Raw genomic sequence first — 19888 nt, 5'->3', positions numbered from 1 at the left:
TGGGTGGGTGTGTGCCTGTGCGTGTCTGTGTGTGCGCAGGGACTCAAACCGTAACCGTAACCGAAACCGAAAACCGTTTAGGAACGAAATTTTTTCTGTAACCGTAACCGGAACGAAACCGTTATTTGATATTTATAAAAACCGTAACCGGAACCGGAATCGTAAATTATTCACCGGTAACCGGTTTTAACCAATATTAACCGAAAAATAAACTATTAGTTTTTCTGAAGTATGACCTGGAGGAGGGATCTTAAATTGTTGTGGCCATTTGACAGAGTTACTGTCAGCGAGTGGTGCATCTGGTTACATATTTCCATTCAATCTGACTTTAGGATTAAGAATACTCAGATTGAATTAGTGGTCGAGCTTATAATTAAAAAAAAATCTATATTTCTAAATCTGCCACCCTCCTACATCGCTACATGTATTCAGTACGTGTCGGTTTCAGTGTATTAACTAATAAGTTCGAATTCTCAGATGTCCATCCAACTCGGTTCTATCAAAACCACCGATGTTCCTGACATGCAGTAGCCAGTATAAAGAAACGAGGTAAATTGGCCATCATGCAGAGCTGGCGGAAAAGAAAACCTGGGCCCGTTTGCTCGAAGCGCTAACCGCGGCTAAAGTTAGCAGCAGTACCTAGGAGAGGGAGTTTGAAATCACGTGACTGGGGGCTGGGATGCCGGGAAGCATGGCGGCGCTCCGGTGCGTGAGCGCCGCTCGCTTTGTAACTAATATGTCGTTGTAGCTGCACTATCGGGCGCGTTAGTCAGCAACGAATGGTGCAGGAGGCTTTCGCTTTGCCTTACCTCGCTTAAATCGCAAAGCACGAGCAATGACTTCGCGGCATTTGTTGCATAGTCTTTCGATTCTGGCCTTTCTAAGCCTACATGAACGCGATAAGTGTCGGCATGGCAACGTCTTTGGAAAGCGGATTGCCTTGACTCAATCGACCTGATATTAATAGTACACAAAAGAAGACCAGCGTCCCGCCCCGACAGACCTTTTTCTAAATTACCCAAGCATCGAGAAGAACGCTGGAAGTGTAATTCTATGGTCCGCGCTCGCTGTCCTTCCTCTTATAAAAGATTCGAAGTAAATAATCATCATAAGACCTGGACGAACGCGCGTGCAAGGCAAAATTTGTTTTAGACTTTTTTCCTTTAGAACGATAGGCCCGTAGCTCACAAGTTTTGAGCAGCGCTGCAGGCGAGCAAAATAGAATATTTGGCTCGCGTTTCGAACATGCATCAATACGCTTCCCCACTAGAGTTTTTTCTACTCAGTTCCATTCTAAGTTCCAGCGTAGCAGAGGCTACAAGAGCGAGCTGCGAGCTTTCCGCGTCCCTGCCAAGCACGCGCGCTCGTGCAGTGCGAGCATCGGTCAGGATGACGCGCTTTTCCGAGTAGCTTCGGCTTCACTATCACGTAAAGTGAAATATACGTGCTCGCGGAAGCTGTGAAAGAAAGCAAATATGAAAGGAATGTTTAATGGAACGCTGCGGCCACAAGCAGCATAATTCTGTTCTTTTTTTAAACTTTTTTTAGACGTTTTGTTACCGCACATCTACAGATGCTGACAGCGGCTTGTATTCGAACGTGGCACGTGCAAAATCTAACGTTACAGCGCCACACGGATGATGCAGCCAGCAAAACTTGGTCGCGTCTTGCGTAAGTCTTCCGGACGCGCTCGCGCCCCCTGCCCAGAGCAACGGGTATATTACTACTGCATACGCCAGCACGCGCAATGCCTGCAAGTACACTCGTAGCATGCACCTCGGTGCTTGGGAAATTTGTGTGCTATCAATACAAGGCCGATTGAGTCAAGGCAATCCACTTTCCAAAGACGTTTCCATGCATGCCGACAATTATCGTGTTCATTTAGGCTTAAGACTGGCCAGAATCGAAATACTATCTAAAAAATGCGGCGAGGTCATTGCTCATACTTTGCGATTTAAGTGAGGTAAGGCAAAGCGAAAGCCTCCTGCACCATTAGTTACTGACTAACGCGCGCGATATTGCAGCTACAACGACATATTAGTTCCGAAGCGAGCGGCGCTCACTTTGCGGGGCACCGCCATGTTTTCCCGCATCCCTACCGATCCCTGTCACATGATCTCAGAATCCCTTCTCCTAGGTACTGCGGCTAACTTTAGCCGCGGTTAGCGCTTCGAGCAAACGGGCCCTAAAGCCCCTGTATCCTGGGAAAAGTGGCGCCTTCATTGTTGTGGAAACGCGCGAGACACGTTCAGCGCGCCACTTCTGGAAAGAACATGGCGTTTGAAATCTAGCTCAGTGCTGCGCTGTGCCGCCATGACCTTCCCAAGGGATGCACGTTGCACGTGCCTCGTGCATCGACGCACTTTGCGCTACTTTTGAAACATGAAGGGGCTTTAATTGGTCCTGCTGTTCATTAATAATGTTTATGTTGTTCATTTAGTGTGAAACGTGTCGCGAGTGACGATTTTGAAACAACACAGAAAGAAAAAAAAAAGTCAGGGGTTTGACATTGGCGTTTTGTATTATATATACAATATATATATATATATATATATATATATATATATATATATATATATATATATATATATATATATATATATATATATATATATATATATATATATATATATATATATGCTCGGGCTGAGAGTGGTGGAAGGAGCGAGGAAACGTCAAAAGGCTGTCCGAGTTTTTTTCTTTTCCTTCCCGCGCCGAGGCCCTTCTTCAAACCGAGTGGCACCCGCCGCCTAAAGCCCCTTCATGTTTCAAAAGTAGCGCAATGTTCGTCGATGCACAAGGCACGTGCAACGTGCAGCCCTTGGGAAGATCATGGCGGCACAGAGCAACACTTAGCTATTTCAGACGGCATGAATTTCCCAGAAGTAGCGCGTCGCACGTGCCTCGAGCATTTAACAACAATGAACGGCGCCACTTTTCCCAGGATAGAGGGGCTTTACCGTCGCCGGCACTGCCACGCCTCTCAGCTTCTCAACATGACAAAAGAAAAAGCCGAGGAGAAGGATGCCTCCTCGTCAAACGCGCCAACGCGCCACCCTCGTCCAACAGACATGGGATGCAATTTCTGCCTCCTTCGCCTGAACCTTGGGAGCTGCCCTGCTTCCAATCGTCGATGGCCTGGCCAATCTCGCCCCACACGGCCAGCAGTCTCAACAGTCTCTCTCGCAAAACTGTGAACGCGAGCTATTCGAACGTCGGCACGGTGAGCTCGAACATTCACAGACGCGCCGAGAGATCGCTTCCAGCATCGCCGGAGGCCTCCCCCTGCCACCGCCGGAGGTATGGCTTCTACGAGAATCATTTCTACCAGAGCCACCAGCGCAATCCAACTACCTCTGATAGAGCCCCCACCACCCATGCCGGAGCGAGGGTCCGTCATGCCTACGACATTCTGAGCGACCTCGCCCAGGACACCATAAGTTTCTCCACGAGAGATGTCCATGAGATCAGGCATCTCCCCCGCCATCGGTTCTACTGGGATGACATGCTCCCCGAACACCAGCACCTCATTTTCGATAGACTGGAACTCTTCCACGTCGTCGCGAGAGGGAACTGTAGGACGGCAGTCCTATCCCAGACGTCGAGGATTCGAGTCTGAGGTTTTCAGAGAGCTCCCCGACCAGCTACCCAACCAGCGTCGACGCGGACGCCACACGCCTCGTACTCCCGCGCACACCAGCTACCGCCCAGACACCAAGTCGAAGAGGCCCCCTAATCTTGAGTCCGGCAGCTACGCTGAGTCTTCGAAACCCACCAGTGCCGTCATCGACAGCACAGTCGTCTCCTCGACGCTCCTGTGCGTTTTTCCTGTCGAGGACATTCTCGCCCATGCTCTTTGCGAGGCTGGCGTATCGGCCGACCGTGCCCGAGCTTGATCTTGGATCGAAGAAAACGACCCAATGAATCCCGACTCGACAACCACCGCCACCGAGCGAATCCTGGAGTGGCTCAGCAGGACCGACAGTCATTGAGCCCCACGCCGATGACGGCTCCTTCGATACGTACGATGGCAAGGAGGAAAACCACACCAACACAAAGGAACACACTACAGACAAACAAAGCATCGTCGAAGACTCTCAGTCGGACCTGGGTAGCACTGCCTACAAGTCAAAAGCGACGAAACCTACACCGCCAGTCCACTCGACCCAGCAGGCACCTGAAGTCGACTGGGCAGTGTTTAGTGAGGCAAGTAGTTTTCACGGGCCGCCCGACTACGGCGGACTTTCCATTCGCTGCACGAAGGCTTCTTGCCTCACGGCCCGCCCAGCCCAGCTCTCAATTTTATTACTTCATTCCACTTAGCAGTATTTTACTAGTGGATGGCTGTAGTTCTGTTCCTTCCTTCAGTGAAGCGAAGACTCGCCTGCATGTATGAGGTTGAAATCAACTGTAGCGACGAGAAAGTGCGAATGGTTCTTCCAGCATCAAGTGGGAACTTTCTTAGGGTAATTGTTTATAAATGGTGCCAAACAACAGAGTAGTGGTGTTTATTTTAGTTTTTATTATATAGAACGCGATGATCCCCGAGTACTAGAAGTAACATGTATGCTCGGGCATCAAACTAAATAATGTAAGTAGATGTAGTGAACAAGAGTTGGAGCTAGGAACGTGTGCAACTTCTGACCAATTAGAAGTATTAAGACGTTTCTAGGTTCCTTGTATTTCACGTTATTGGATATCTGAGACTACTTTAAACAGTTTTTTCTAAAATGGCTGTCAAGCATTTCAATTAGACAAATTATTGGAAAAACCGAAATAAACCGGTTTTTATGAACGTGTAACCGGTAACCGAAACCGTAAAAATTAAAACCGTAAAAAACCGAAACGAAACCGTTATCAACAGGAAGCGGTAACCGTAACCGTAACCGAAACGTTATATTTTTCGGTTTGAGTCCCTGTGTGTGCGTGTGTGAGTGCGTGCGTGCGTGCGTGCGTGTGTGTGCGTGCGTGTGTACGTGTGTGTTTGTGTATGTGTGTGTGTGTGTGCTATGTAGCCTTTAATACGTGCTTTAGCTCTTTAATAGGTTATACTGCACCGATATCAAGCCCCCGTAAAAGTTGGCGCCGTCAGATCGATGTCAGTGCGCTGTACGCCAAACTGAAGTCTTGGGGTGTATTATGTGTGACAAAGGGTGTAAAGCTACACCTTCTTTTTTCAGATTCTGAGGGGAAAAGTTGATGCTTTTTTTTTTCTCTGCGCTCGATTATAAGAGCAAACGTTACGAAAGATCCTAAAGTAACACATTGTCAAAAACATTTCGCAATGACGTACATGAAAATATGGCTCCGTTGCGCTGTTTTTCACATACATGGCATTAAACACAGACCTGTGTGCAACATAAATACTCTACTTAAGTTACTGTATCTCAAATACTTTTGGGAGTAACTTGGTATCTTGCAAATACTTTCAAATGTTAGTACCCAGTGCTCCAACTTGGATACTTTTCGCGAGTAACTTGTATACACTTCTTAAAAGTTACTTCCGCATTTTTTAAGAAGATCGACGGTGACCTAGACTTAGTCCCTGAGACATCGACTTTGTGTCCATGGTGGCTTATCTTTCGCCCCCAAGTTAGGACAAAGAAGCACGCTCCCTAGCTCTCCTTCCTACTGGCATTTCTTTCATTCCACCCGAGCAGAGCCGTATTCGGGGAGAGTTTGGTCAGTCTATGATCTCGCCGCCGTAACGCTCTCCTCCCAAGTAAGCCAATCAGCACGCGGCGTAGAGCGAGAGGCATGAGCGTATGCACGTGAACTCACGGCTGCTCCCACCGGCTCCTCCCACCATCTTCGATCATTCTCCCGGCGGAATGCGTGGGATCGGCATCTAAATCTCGATAATTTCCTTTTATATCGCTGGCTGTGGCAAGAGAAGGATATACTGTTATTCCTCGGTGGGTTAAGAAGCTAATAAATGAAGTTTTCTCGACGTATGGCCACAAACTTTTATTCAGGCGAAAAAGAAGTCGGCCCGTAGCAGACGACGCGTAGCCTCAGCAGTGCTCTTCTCCGACCAGTCTCCGACAGCGTTGCGTCAAAATGGCGGTCGTCTCCTCTCTGCTCCCTTCCTTCTCTCTCGCTCCTTCGGCGCTCTCCTCCCTTTCATTTACTTTTCTCCTCTCCGGCGCTTTCGTCGCCACACCCACTGGCCAAACTCTCCCAATATGCAGCACTGCAACCGAGGTAATCCTGCTCGTCTCCCGAGCTCCCCTCCCCTCCCCTCCCCTCTCCCCCTCCCCCTCCCCCCCCCCCCCCCCCCCCCAAACAAGCAGAGCAAGCGGAGCTCGTCGCCGTCACGAATGAGGAATTTTCATGGGGTGCATTTGTATAAGCAGAGAAGGCCTGCTCGAAGCCCAACGAGCAGACGATCTCTGCCATCGAATATCGATTCAATTACAGCAGCCAACTTCAGGGCCGCAAGACATCGCGGAAGGCCCGGTAGACACATAGGTGCACACTGGCGATGGTATCTTACTTCGATCTATACCAGACGCAGATGAAGCTGACACGACAACATCGCCGTTTCGGGTGGTTGTGCCAAAATCTTTGCGACAATCCTCTATGCGCTACTTTCACGACAGCGTTCTGGTAGGTCACATCGATTGAAAGAAAACATAAAGCAAACCGATACCCCTCCGGGCGGCCACTCCGGCGCCACCGTCACTTGCGCTCCCCAGCGCCGCCCGTGGTCGACCTAAGAACGATTGGTATGTTCCCATCTGAAAATGGCAGCTCGCACGTGCGATTCAAAGGTGCTCTTTTGCGGCTTCAGAAGGATTGACGACATCGCGGAATATTTCAAAGAAAAATCTCTGAAGCTGGGAGACCAACTTTATGCGGGCCGTCGCGTGTTTGGCGAGAGAGAAAAAGTCGTTCATTCCACAACTCCCAGCGAAGTTGTAGGGAAATGCCTCGCACAGATGAAGTCTGCTGTTTACGACGTCCCGCTTCAGGTGAGCGTGCCACCCGGGATCGGTTTCGCGTCCCCCCTCCCCCCCCCCCCCCCCTCTCCTCTCCGCATTTGTTGTTGTTCCGATTTCTCGGTTCAACCGTGCATTAAACGCAATTAGTTTTTTTTTTTTCTTTTTTTTTTTTTTTGCTACGGCAGTTTTTAGCGCGCCTGAGACTCATCGTGGCCGCGAGCTGCAGCTGCAAGGCTGGCGTGCGTGGGTGGTGCAAGCATGAAGCAGCGCTCGCGACTTTTGTGAAGAGCGAGCAGCACACTGCTAACAGCAACCCCAAACGCGGGGAAAAAATACATATATATATATATATATATATATATATATATATATATATATATATATATATATATATATATATATATATATATATATATATATATATATATATATATATATATATCTTTGACAAACCGCACTCATGCTTTCACAATTTATTTTGATACTGCCACTCGTTCCAGGCTACAACAGTCAGCTGGGCAATTCTGTGGTGACGCCGGCTTCATCATCACTGCTGCTGCTAGGCCATTTTGCTGAAATAAGGTGCCCTTTGGCTGAGGTACTACAGGCAGAAAAGAAGGATGATGTTGGCAGGGACTGCTTCACCCTCTTGTCAGAGATGGTTACTGATGTGGTAGATCAGTGCGACACCGAGATGCTGACTGGCCTACTGAGAGGAGAAAAAAAAGTGTACGGACTGATGCAGATCGTCAACCGCTTTTCGTTACGCATACAAAAGCGTGATCCACTCCTGGAAATGGCACGGGAGAGCCGGGCACTCTATGAAACATTCGTCTCTAAACATTTCGACGAGATTTTGGAGATCGCCCTCATGACAAGGGGTCAGGCATTTGCCAACAGGTTTGCATTAAAAAATAACATAGAAAACACTGTCTTGCATAGGTAGATGGCTGATATGACAAACTCTTTATTTGTCCTGTTTACAACTACAGGTTGCTTCAAGAGTGAAAATTTCGTTTAACAAGCGCAAAAGCCCATGGAAACAAAACAAGGTGGCCCAAGTTTCATCGGCTTGCTACCTCCTTGGGTCATCCCAAAAGCTTCACTTCGGCTGCCATATCATATGGTAATGAATAAAGCAAGCCCATTTTTCTAGAGCAAGGGTATAGAAAGCTGTGCCCCCCCCCACTTTAATCCTCTTAGCAGGTGTGACATTTTTTTTTTTGTTCAAAACCAGGCAGAGCAACCGAGGGCAAAGCACGGGCGATATAGGTAGGCTGCTCAGAAATCAGATATACAGTGAACCCTCACTTGAACAAACTTCAAGGAACTCAAGGAAATGGTTCACTAAACTGAATACATTCACTAGAATATGCAACAGCTTAGGGCACAGCATGCATCAAGTCAAAAGTGTGAATTGCAATTTATGGAGTCATGTACATTGATATATACAAAGTAAATAAGTGCTACCGTTGCTTCCTTTCTCATTAAAAAATTATATATATATATATATATATATATATATATATATATATATATATATATATATATATATATATATATATATATATATATATATATATATATATTCTTAAAGGGCAATCTTAAAGCGTATGAAGTAACAAATCTGCCCAGAGATCTTTTTTTTTTTTTTCTGTACTTCGCCAGGCACAGCTTGTTGCTGTGACAAACCCATACCACAACTGCATAGTCCACTGGCTTGAAATATAATGTGCTTCATTATCGTTCACTATCACTAACATTTTTGTTTAAAACGCATAGAAAAACCACTGGGGATTTTTTTCAAAGTTTGTTATTCTGAAATGTTTGTTAAACCGACGTTCGCTCAAGTGGGAGTTTACTGTAAAAAAATATCTGACAGGCTTAGATATTGCACAGCTTCAAACAAGCCACATAGGAACAAAGGAAATAATTGACTAGTAACCTGTTACTCCAGGAGTAACTTCTGAAGTAAGGACAAACCTCGAATCACACAAGTAGAACAGCATTCTAGGTCGCAGAGTCATTTTGCGATAATTGGTGGCTGCACATTCACAAGTATGCAGCACATGCGTGCAATGTCCGCCATACTAGGAATAAGTTCGGTCGGGACTCTGCTATTAAGGATATTGAAAACTTTGACCCTGTGAATGGCCCTCTCCAGATGAATTTGCATCTGTGCAACTTGATACGTCATCTCCATCCCTCATTTATGAACTGCAACTGACCTTTCGAAAATGGGGGAACACCATAACGCCATGTTTGTTTTCAACTGGCGCCTTGATTCCGGGAAAGCCTTTGTCGGCCAGCACAGCATCTTCTGGTTCTACGTGTTCCAAAAACCCAGAGTCTATGGTTATGTAGGTGTCCGACGTCCGACCGCCATATCCGAGATAAAGGTGACAGTTCCATTGGGAAGAATGGCAATTAAGAACTTAACCGCGTGGCATCCTTTGTAATGCGAAAAGAGTGCCCGCTGTTGTTCTATTGTTGCGGGAGTTTCCGTCTTCACCTCGGTGCAGTCAATAATGTCCCGGAGCCTAGGATAGTGTGCTTTGAAGCACTCTGGCATCGTTGACTGTACCGCGAAGACAGATGGATGTGGAATACAAGAGCTTGTGGCAGAGCTCAGGTTCCTCAAGATGAAAAAGAAGATGCGTCTCACTGTCATACTGTGCACACCGAAAAGCCCGCCATTGCTCGTGAATGAAATGCCCAGCTTCAACATCACGAGAAATATGAGCAGTTTGTTTTCAATAGAGACATCAGTCTCCCCGACAACGATAGAACAAAGCAAATGCAGTAGCAGAGCAAAAACATTTGTGGTCACCGAGCAGAGTTCTTCAAGAGCACCAACCTTCCCCACAAGAGAATCGTGCCCAGCAAAAATTCAGGTACGGCTGTCAGGTCCCACAGCTATTTCTGCACGTTCTGTTGATGCTTGGACAGCAACACTTTTAGTGACGGCATGGGACACCTGGGTAGATGCCTCACCATCCGATGCGACGGGCAAAAACCAGCTGCAGGCTGGTTTTTGTGAAAGCATGAGTGCGGTTTGTCAAAGATATATATATATATGTATTTTTTTCCCCGCGTTTGGGGTTGCTGTTAGCAGTGTGCTGCTCGCTCTTCACAAAAGTCGTGAGCACTGCTCCATGTTTGCTCCACCCACGCACGCCAGCCTTGCAGCTGCAGCTCGCGCCCACGATGAGTCTCAGGCGCGCTAAAAACTGCCGTAGCAAAAAAACAAAAAACAAAAAAAAACTAATTGCGTGTAATGCACGGTTGAACCGAGAAATCGGAGCAACAACAAATGCGGAGAGGAGGGGGGGGGGGAGGGGAGGGGGTACGCGAAACCGAACACGGGTGGCACGCTCACCTGAAGCGAGACGTCGTAAACAGCAGACTTCATCTGTGCGAGGCATTTCCCTACAACTTCGCTGGGAGCTGTGGAATGAACGACCTTTTCTCTCTCGCCAAACACGCGACGGCCCGTATAAAGTTGGTCTCCTAATTTCAGAGATTTTTCTTTGAAATATTCTGCGATGTCGTCAATCCTTCTGAAGCCGCAAAAGAGCACCGGTGGATCGCGCGTGCGAGCCGCCATTTTGAGATGGGAAAATACCACTGACTTATATGCTCACTTCTGCCCCAGTCTCAGGTTTTATTCAACATTGTCTCTCACCCTCACCTCACCTGTGAAGATGAGGGTGAGTGAGGTCCAGCATGAGTGAGGTTTTCCGAGGTATGGTGGCCACACGTAACGTGAACTTATGAGGCGTTGTATAGCTCAGTTGCCTGGGTGATTTAGGCTGAGAAGCTCGTCGACAATATGTTGACGTATTTTTGGGGGGAACGTACGGTCGGTAATAAATAAACAAAATCAGGTCATGTGTGACCAGAGACAAACCGGTGGGTCACTCATGCTTTCGGCCTGTGTGAACTGTAAAGAATTATAATTCTCATGAATCTGCTGCATGTGCTATAGTTAGTTACATGTTAAGAATAGTTTTCATAGGAAAGGAGAGCAGGGGAGGAGGAAGCAGACATAATGCTGAAAGGAGAGGGGGGAAACACCTCCTCTCTTCAGCATTCCGTCTGCTTCCACTACATCAGTCATAATTTGGTAAAACCATGCAGGTGAATGCTGTATCGTAAGAAAGTTATAAGTTGGGCTAATTGGTGTAGGCTAGACATAATGTAGGTAAAAAAAGCGTGTAACAACAAGGTTTAAGGAGAGGGACAAGCATGCTCAACTTGTCGAGATCAGCGGAAGCTTCCTCTACGGTGATGCCTTCATTTTGTTCATTCATCGTCGCCCTTGTGACAAGGAATGTCGCAAAATCGTTGTGGTGTACGTGTCTCTTCGTGGTGGCGTGGCAACGCTATGGTCACACCACTGTCGATGCGATACGCTGCGTGAAATACTTGAGTGATGCCACCTCCATGCTGCCTCAGTGAACTTGGCCTGCTGGTTTGGCGCTTTCAAAGCAATATTTATTTATCCGTGAAGCTGGTGCACTCGCCGAGTCTGGTCATCCTGATCAGTCGGTGGTAAATCAGGTGAGAAGTAATTGACTCGTCCTATCAATGTCACACATGATCCTGCCATAGATCACGCCGCTCGCCCTCCCGCGGACGAGCGGAGAACTAGAGGAACATGGCCGCCGCCGCTGAGCGCGTTAAAATAGGAATTCTTGTGTTGCGCCTCGCAACAGCGTCGCACGAAGGACCGGGATGTCTAATTTCATTACGGACTTTTTGTATATCGCATACGCTGCGGATTGCTGGTCTTGTGCATGACCGCCAGCTCGATCTGTGCTCAACGTGACGGCAAACGCTTCCGCTAACTGGTCCCGCAACGATATGTCGGGCAATGCACGTCGGGATTGGGTTTGCGCTTTGAGGCCGTAGGAACATGATCCTTTATTCCAAGCACTTTTTAAAATATAGAATAGGCGTGCTTGCTTTCAGGTAATTACAAAGTTAATAAAGAAATACCCGAAGAATTCTAAGGGCGTCTGTGTTAGCCAGACGTTCGTGACGAGAGCTTAGAACGGGCAGTTTTGGCGAGAGGGGCCGCAACGTTGCAAATACCACGGTACAAAAAAACAAAATGTACGGTATATTAAATTATGAATTTTTGGTAGAGCAATAAATAAAACCCCTAAACCCCTAAACACGTCGATTATGGTAATAGGCAGTTTTAGCATAGCGTTATCGCAGGCTACCTTTTGCTACGTGAGCGCGGCAACGCTGCTGGCACGCGCTGAAAATTGAGCTTCAACGGCGCAGCGCGAGCCTCCGGCTGTAATGCTACACCGCACGGTAGCCAGCGGTAACAAACTTCCCATCAATAACCATAGAGCAGTTTGATCACGTGTTGCAATACGCTAAAACCCAGACGGTGAGCAGCGAGTTGCGAGCCTGTGACACGAAGACATCAATACTGTGAACGTTGCTCTTCCGAAGCTGGACGGCTCACTTTTTAGAGCACTAATGGCCAGGCAAAGCGAAGACTCTATATCTTTAGCACCCTCAAAAATATTCTGCCACAAACAGTGGCGTGGCCGGTACGTAAAACGCGCTTACCCACCACAAAACTTCGCAAGGCGAGGTTGCTGCAACTTTTAAATATCAGCATGCTCATTTTGCTTACGCGCATCAACATCTCCGTCACGTGTAATATGATCCTGCCCCAACCACTTTGTGCTTGCAGACAAATAAATCATTCTTAGCGCACTGACCAGGGTCAGCGAGCAGGCGCACGTGAAACCCTGCAGAATCTATCCCCGTTTCTTCCGCCATCTTGAAACTACCGCCCCGCCACCTATAGGGGCGTTGGAGTTGCAAATAGTGCGAAAGAAAATAGGCTGTCCCTGTCATACGACGGCAACGGTGGACAAGACCCACCGGTTTGTCTCTGGTCACACATGACCTGATTTTGTTTATTTATTACCGACCGTACGTTCCCCCCCAAAATACGTCAACATATTGTCGACCAACTCCTCAGCCTAAATCACCCAGGCAACCGAGCTATACAACGCCTCATAAGTTCACGTTACGTGTGGCCACCATACCTCGGAAAACCTCACTCATGCTGGACCTCACTCACCCTCATCTTCACAGGTGAGGTGAGGGTGAGAGACAATGTTGAATAAAACCTGAGACTGGGGCAGAAGTGAACATATAAGTCAAAGGAACAGAAAAGGACAGGACGACACCTCCGGTCCTTTTCTGTTCCTTCGACATATACGTTCACTTCTGCCCCAGTCTCAGATTTATTCAAGATTGTTAACATTCACCAGCTGGCCTGCACCCTTACTATATTATCAGGGTGAGAGAGTTTCTGTACCACGAAAATTGATGAGTGTGAGGATAAGTGAGGATCGCGAGGGGGTGTGAGGGCATGAGGGCCGTGAGGGCTGTGAGGACCTTGAGGGCCGTGAGGGCTGTGAGGACCGTGAGTGCGTGAGGGGTATGAGTGCGTGAGGGGGCGTGAGGGTGGTTAGGGCGTGAGGGCCACGAGCACGTGAGGGCCGTGAGGGGTGTGAGGACCGTGAGTGGGTGGGGGATGTAAGGGCTGTGAGGGCGGTGCACGGGCGTCAGTTCGTGAGGCATTTGAGCCCGAATGAAGCGCTTGTGTTTGCGTGTGGGGCTTGTGCGAGACGATGAGTCCTTTGTCAGGCCTAATTTCGCCTGAAGGCGTAGAGAATTTGTGAGAGGTCACAACGGGTATGTCGACCTGCGAGCTAAGGCCCGCTGCTTAGCGCTATTTGATAGCGCGGTTTGCGCAACTAGCGCAGCTCAACACCAATTCAGTTTCCCTGCTAAATATAGCGGGAAAAATGACGTCACTAAACTTCGCGTCACGTCAAGTATGAACAAATTCAGTTTCTCAGCTAGATTTAGTGAGAAAATTGAAGTCACGTGACCTCAACACCAATCGATTCCCCGCTAAATTTAACAGGAAAACTAAATTGGTATTGAAGTCATGTGACGTCCGCTTTACCGCTAAATTTAGCGGGGAAACTGAATTTATTCATAGGTGACGTAACACTAAGTCATGTGACGTCATTTTCTCGGCTAAATTTAGCCGGGAATTGAATTGGTGCGTAGGTCTGTGATGTCCCATAATGCAACGCGCGCGGTTACGCCGATGGCAACGGCGACACCAACGCCGCTGTACGCGCACACGGGCATGCGCTCTAAAAGAAACTTTGTGGCATTCTCTCGGGTACTCCGCCCGCTACGTCATAAGGCAAAGAATCTTTCTGTTCGACGAGTTTAGCGACCCTGTCATATATTTAAAGCGAACCCCCCCCCCCCCCCTTTTTTTGGGGCTTAAATACTTCAAAAATAAATAATATGCAACGGGTGCTTCTACGCCAGTTTTAACTTCCCTCCCTAGCTCTAATAGACATTTCCAAAACCCCATCAAGCAACATTGGCGGTCGCCATTTCTTGGACAAGTGCGATTGGATCCCAGTCCTCGCCGAACGCTGACGCAACGCTCGAGTCGAGTACATGCTCAGAGCACGTGATGAAACAATGGCGGACTCGAATAATTGGCGCAACGGCTACTAGATGGCGTGCATTTTTGAAAAGAGTCTATTATAGCAAGTCATCTCACAGCGGGGGAAAAAAAAAGACTACTTGCAGCAATTTTTTTGCGTTATAGAGAGAAATTCTAAATTTACAGTGTTTAAGGTCAGACTCTTTTTTCCCTTTTAAGTATAACGGACTTATGGGTCCTTATTACATAAACTTTCTCTATGTTATGCAAAAGATTGTTGTCTCCCACGAAGTTTCTGTGAACGGAAAATCCGCTTCCGTCAGATTTCTAAAATAAATGAGACTCAAACGGAAGCATTGCCAGCTAAGTTTAGCGAGAAAACGTTTCTGCCGAATTTAGCGGGATAACCACTCCGACGTTAATGTCACATCTGTAGCTGACGCTACATTTCTCTTTGAGACCTCCTCCCCCCCCGCCCCATTTAAAAAAAAAAAAAAGATGTTTCATTGAAGCAATTAATAATCATATTTTATGAAACCCTGAGCACGCGGCTGCCAATGTGATTTCATAACACATAAATAAAGTCGAGAAATAAATAAACCCCCATCGCACCCTCACCCTCTAAGTCTTATGCATAAATCTGACCCTGTACACAACCACAAATTGTGCAACGTTAAAACCTAAATATAAAAGGAATAAAAAAATGTTATTTTATTTTAATAAGTGATGGAGATGCACTTGCCAAGAAGTTGCCACAAAAATGTGCGATACATGACAGTTAAAGAGAGTCAGGTCCGTTTAGACGCTCCCACACCCAGTGCATCCAAAAGATCTGACCTACAAAAGCTCACACCTTGGCGCCGTGATATTCAACTCCCGCTTCGCGAACCATTGCGTAGAACGACGACGTCGTATCAGTCAGCAGTTCTGTCGGACTACCGACTTCAACGACACTTCCTTGGTCCATCACAACGACGCGGTCCGACGACAGAACCGTATGAAGACGATGAGCTATGGTCAGGACAGTGCACCCACTCATCGCATCTCTCAGTGTCTGCTGAACCAACATGTCGGTGTTCATGTCCACCGATGCCGTGGCTTCGTCGAGCACGAGTATTTTTGTCCTTCTCAAAACAGCCCTCGCGAGCCAAACCAGTTGCCTCTGTCCCAGGCTGAGGTTGAGTCCGCCTTCTGCAACTTCAAAGTCCAGACCACGATTTTCTCTGAAGAAGTCACCAAGATGAGATTCATTCAGTGCCCACCAGAGCTCGCTAGTGTCGTGCTGCCCGGTCGGGTCGAGGTTGAACCGCAGAGTGCCGTGAAACAAGACCGGGTCTTGTGGTATTATGGTCAACCGGGAACGGAGGTCCCGTAACCCTATGGCTGCAATGTCCACGTCATCTACTACAACACTTCCGGCCGCTGCTTCGATAATGCGGAAAAGGCTTAGTGCTACTGTCGATTTGCCGGCACCCGTTCGTCCCACGATCCCCAACTTCTCACCAGCGTGAATGTCTAGGTTGACTTCTTTGAGTACGAAGTCCAAGCCATCTCGGTACCGAGTCGAGAAAGACTTGAAAGACACCGCACCTGCGTGGGGCCAGTGCGGGTCCAGTCTTAACTTGGATTTCCACGGCCCTTCGGGTGTCAGACGCCTGTACTCATCTAAACGTTCGGCTGATATCAAAGTTGCTTCTAGTCCGGTCGAATGGAAAATAAAGTGGATAAACACGGATACAGCATTGATCGTGTAAGACACTAGAAGACCTGCTGTTCCCGCGCTCATTGTGTCGCGGCGGGCAACGAGGAGCAACAACATCAAAAACAGAAGCATTTCATTGACTACCTCCGTCCAGACTTCAATCCAGCATTCACAAAGACGGCCGTACACAGTACAGGTGTGCAAGCTGTCAATATTTTCGTCGTTCTCCCGCACGAAAATACCCTGAACGTTGAAACTTCGGACGCTGCTCAAGCCTGCAAGTGTTTCGGAAATATGGTTGTTAACTAGAGAACGTGCGACGGTCTCCAGCCTTTTCACTTGACGATACTGGACCACGTACCCTTGACGTAAAACCAGGAGGCACACTGTAACAGGAACAACAACCAGGATGTACGTCGGAAAGTATGTGCATATGAGGACAACAGACGATGCAAACAGTAACAAACAATGAAGAGCAAGGTGAGCTGACGTTGGAAGCTGGACATCAAGCTGATCAACGTCCTTGCCGAAGCGGTTCAATAATCGTCCAGAGGGGGTGACATCGAAAAATGAAAGAGGCGCTCTCATCACACCCTTGAGCATCAACAGGTTAAGCCTTGTGGAGGAGGAAAGCGCTACCTTCCACAGCAAGGCGACTGCGATAAAATTAAAGAAGGCCTGGAAAATTACGAGGAGGACGGATACCTCAATTCTGTAGGCGCGAAGATATAGGGCGTGAGTTCCGGTAGACGATAGTGAATCATTGGTCCATTCACTTAACCATAAAGCAACGAACACTCCGATTGCAGTGTAAGCGGCGTAACACAAAATCACCAACAGCAGCAAGGATCCAGCGTGTCGTATGTAAGTTCTCAATACTCGGAGGCTTATTGAACCTTCCTCTACTGCCTCCTCCTGCACAAGAGTAGTCTTTGGTTCCCCCTCAATGTCTGATTCAAAGTCTACATTTGTAGCCATGTTCTCATTAACTGCAAATTTTGGAGCTTTCTGTGTAACGTTTTTTAGCAATCCCGAAAGAACACTTCCTTCATGTTTGAGTTTTTCAAAGGTACCAGTCTCAACAACCGACCCTTCCTGCATGACGACAATGTAGTCTACTTCACTGAGCACCGAAAGGTTATGGGTGACCAAGATCCGTGTGGTTTCTCTGAGCATTCCTCGTGGCCCGATAACGTCCTTGAAAAGGGAGGCTCCGACATGAGTGTCCACTGCGCTGAGCGGATCGTCAAATAGATAAAGGTCTTTCTTCTGGTAAGCTGCTCTTGCAAGACTGACCCTCTGTTTTTGACCACCGCTTAGGGTGATTCCTTTTTCTCCGATTTCCGCCATGTCTCCACCTGGAAGGATCGCCAAGTCTGGCTCGAGGCAACACGCCTTCAGAACCATCTCGTACAGTTCGGCGTCGTACTTACCCGTAAAGAGCACGTTTTCTCGTATGGTCTTGTTCTGGATCCACGCACACTGAGGGGTGTACGCTACACTCTCTATGCAATCCACGGATCCCGAACCAATCCTAAGGTTTCCCAGCAATGCAGACAGCAAAGACGACTTGCCGGAGCCTATGGGTCCAACGACTGCGACCAGTTGACCAGTCTTGACTGTGAGGTTAATGTTGCTCAACGCCGGGGTTCTGTCCTTCGACCAGAAAAGAGTTGCATTTTTGACAGAGACCGCGTTGTTTTTATCAAGCCGTCGACCGACTGAACAGTCCTCTACTTCAGAAGACAGTAAAAATCTCCGAATTCTCACCATTGAAACGCTCGCCTGAACCGCGTTCGATATAAAATCTGGAATTAGAAACATGGGGACATGCATAAAATTAAACAGTGTAAACGACACAAACGCAGTCCTTGGGTCGAGGATGTGATCATCGCTGATCCACACGTATGTAATGAAGCTCGCTAGAGAAACCATAGATGACGAACAAGTAAGGAGAAAAAAGGAAAGCGCAGCAAGATACGAATATTTCTTCAGCAGACCCATTTCCTTTAGGCGCAAGGATGTGCACTTGCTAATAAAGACATCTTCCCAGGCAAACAGCTTGAGAACTTTCACGCTGCTCAACATCTCTGCCACATTTTTTAGACGTTTGTCTTTCAATCGCATTTGACGTATCTGGTATTTTTTCCCGACGCAGAACGCTAGTACCGTCAGAGTCATTATAATGAGCATGACAGCAACCCCGGCGAGACAGGCCCCTCCAAGGAACTGCCACAGAAGAATCACTGCAATCACAATCAGCGGCACCCCACTGGCCATATGACCAAAACTGAAACAAAGATTGGTGATTCGATCAGCATCAACAGAAATCAAGTTGATTAGCTTCCCTATTGTGTGGTCCCTCTGTGACTCGCTGGAAAGCCGAAGTACCTTCCTATAAACTGCTGCCACCAATACAGTTTTTGCATTTAGCCCCGCAAAGATGAGTGTCCTCTTCGCGTGGACAGCAAGCAGGCCTGATCCAAAGTTGGCGCTTATCATACCGACGGCGTACAATATCCCTTTCCACGTGGGGTCGTTTCCGGCCATGTAACCCATAAGAAGATAGAACAGAAGAGCGGTGATTATCTTGGTTATGGCTCGTAGTGTAGCTAAGATGCACGAAATTACAACAGTCTTCCAGTACGTTTTCCACAGTGACCAGAACATTGAAGGTAACGGTCTAGAGGCACTACATGATCCGTTTCCTGGTACGTATCCAGCTGAATCCAGTTCCTTCATCCAAAGCGCGTTCCACCTACTGTGGTTTCGCCCAGTCCTCATGTCTGCTGGCATGTTGTAAATATCCTCAAGCTGGACAAAGCGCTGGGACCTCTGAAGTACGAGATTTGACAACCATCCGAACAGAAGGAAGGACACCGGTGGGGCGGTAAGGTAGGGCCTTTTTACGTCATGCATGGCGTCAGTCAAGCAGGATAGCAACAACTGCAGGAGAACAACAGGGTAAGTTGTAGCAATCACAGAGAACCTCAAGACGTTGGGAAAATAACTTTCGGAGGCAAAGACATCCCACATGTGGCGCGAATATTCGGGAAACATGCAGACAGCAGTCACCGACCAAAAAGAAAACAGCAACATCGAAGATCCAATTCCCCTCTTTCGGCAATTCTCCTGAGTGTTCATGGCAATGGCGAAAGTGATGCATTGCACGAGATCCGCTATCACCGATGACGAGGACGATGTCTCTACGGTCAGTCTATACATAAGCGACAAGGCGTAGGTGAGGGTCAGCAGAAGACTCGCAGCCAATCTGGAGATACTTAACAGAGTCCAGGAGAGGGGTTCGTAGTGCTTTTTCCGCCGTCCCAGAAGCGACGAGATGAGGCCGAACGGCACGAGCAGAGTGGCAGGCGCGTAGGCGAGGACCGTAGTCTCGAAGCATGGCGTCAGCCTTGGATATTCCGAGTGCCAGGTATAGTTCCAGTCCCATAAAGGTGAAGTGCAGAAAGCAGCCATGAGTTCCAAATCGCTTGATGAGTAGCAATATGAACGAAGCAGCTTTTTGAAATAAGAATTACATGTGCCAAATCGCAGTCTGAAGGCACGCGCGTACCACCGATACCGGCGACTTTTTAAAAATCTGTAAGCTGAACAAACGGAGAAACGCAGATGCCCAGATGCGTTTTAGCGCATCCGTTATAAACCAAAATGAACGGCTGTGGCAACTGCTGTCGGAACAATCTAGAACTCTGCTACGGGTAAATG

The 19888-nt window shown here is 47.8% G+C and overlaps 1 protein-coding gene and 1 pseudogene across 1 annotated transcript; both read right to left on the bottom strand.

Moving 5' to 3' along the window:
• Window positions 1–8967: 8967 nt before the first annotated feature.
• Window positions 8968–9990, bottom strand: LOC8027034 (annotated as a pseudogene).
• A 5317-nt stretch (window positions 9991–15307) lies between these two features.
• On the bottom strand, window positions 15308–19639 carry LOC120837448 (multidrug resistance-associated protein 1-like). The gene has a single exon (XM_040206819.2). The coding sequence runs from the start codon at window positions 19637–19639 to the stop codon at window positions 15308–15310; it is 4332 nt and encodes a 1443-aa protein (XP_040062753.2).
• Window positions 19640–19888: the final 249 nt, after the last annotated feature.

The sequence above is a fragment of the Ixodes scapularis genome, unplaced genomic scaffold (genome assembly GCF_016920785.2).
Source record: "Ixodes scapularis isolate PalLabHiFi unplaced genomic scaffold, ASM1692078v2 PGA_scaffold4__175_contigs__length_147842914, whole genome shotgun sequence".
Classification (NCBI taxonomy): Eukaryota; Metazoa; Arthropoda; class Arachnida; order Ixodida; family Ixodidae; genus Ixodes; species Ixodes scapularis.
The sequence above is the reverse complement of the archived record's forward strand: the minus strand, read 5'-3'. Positions and strand labels throughout refer to the sequence as shown.

What these genes read in the sequence shown, in the direction of transcription:
- LOC120837448 (XM_040206819.2), bottom strand. Translation starts at nt 19,639, where the DNA reads ATGGCTGCTTTCTGCACTTCACCTTTATGGGACTGGAACTATACCTGG.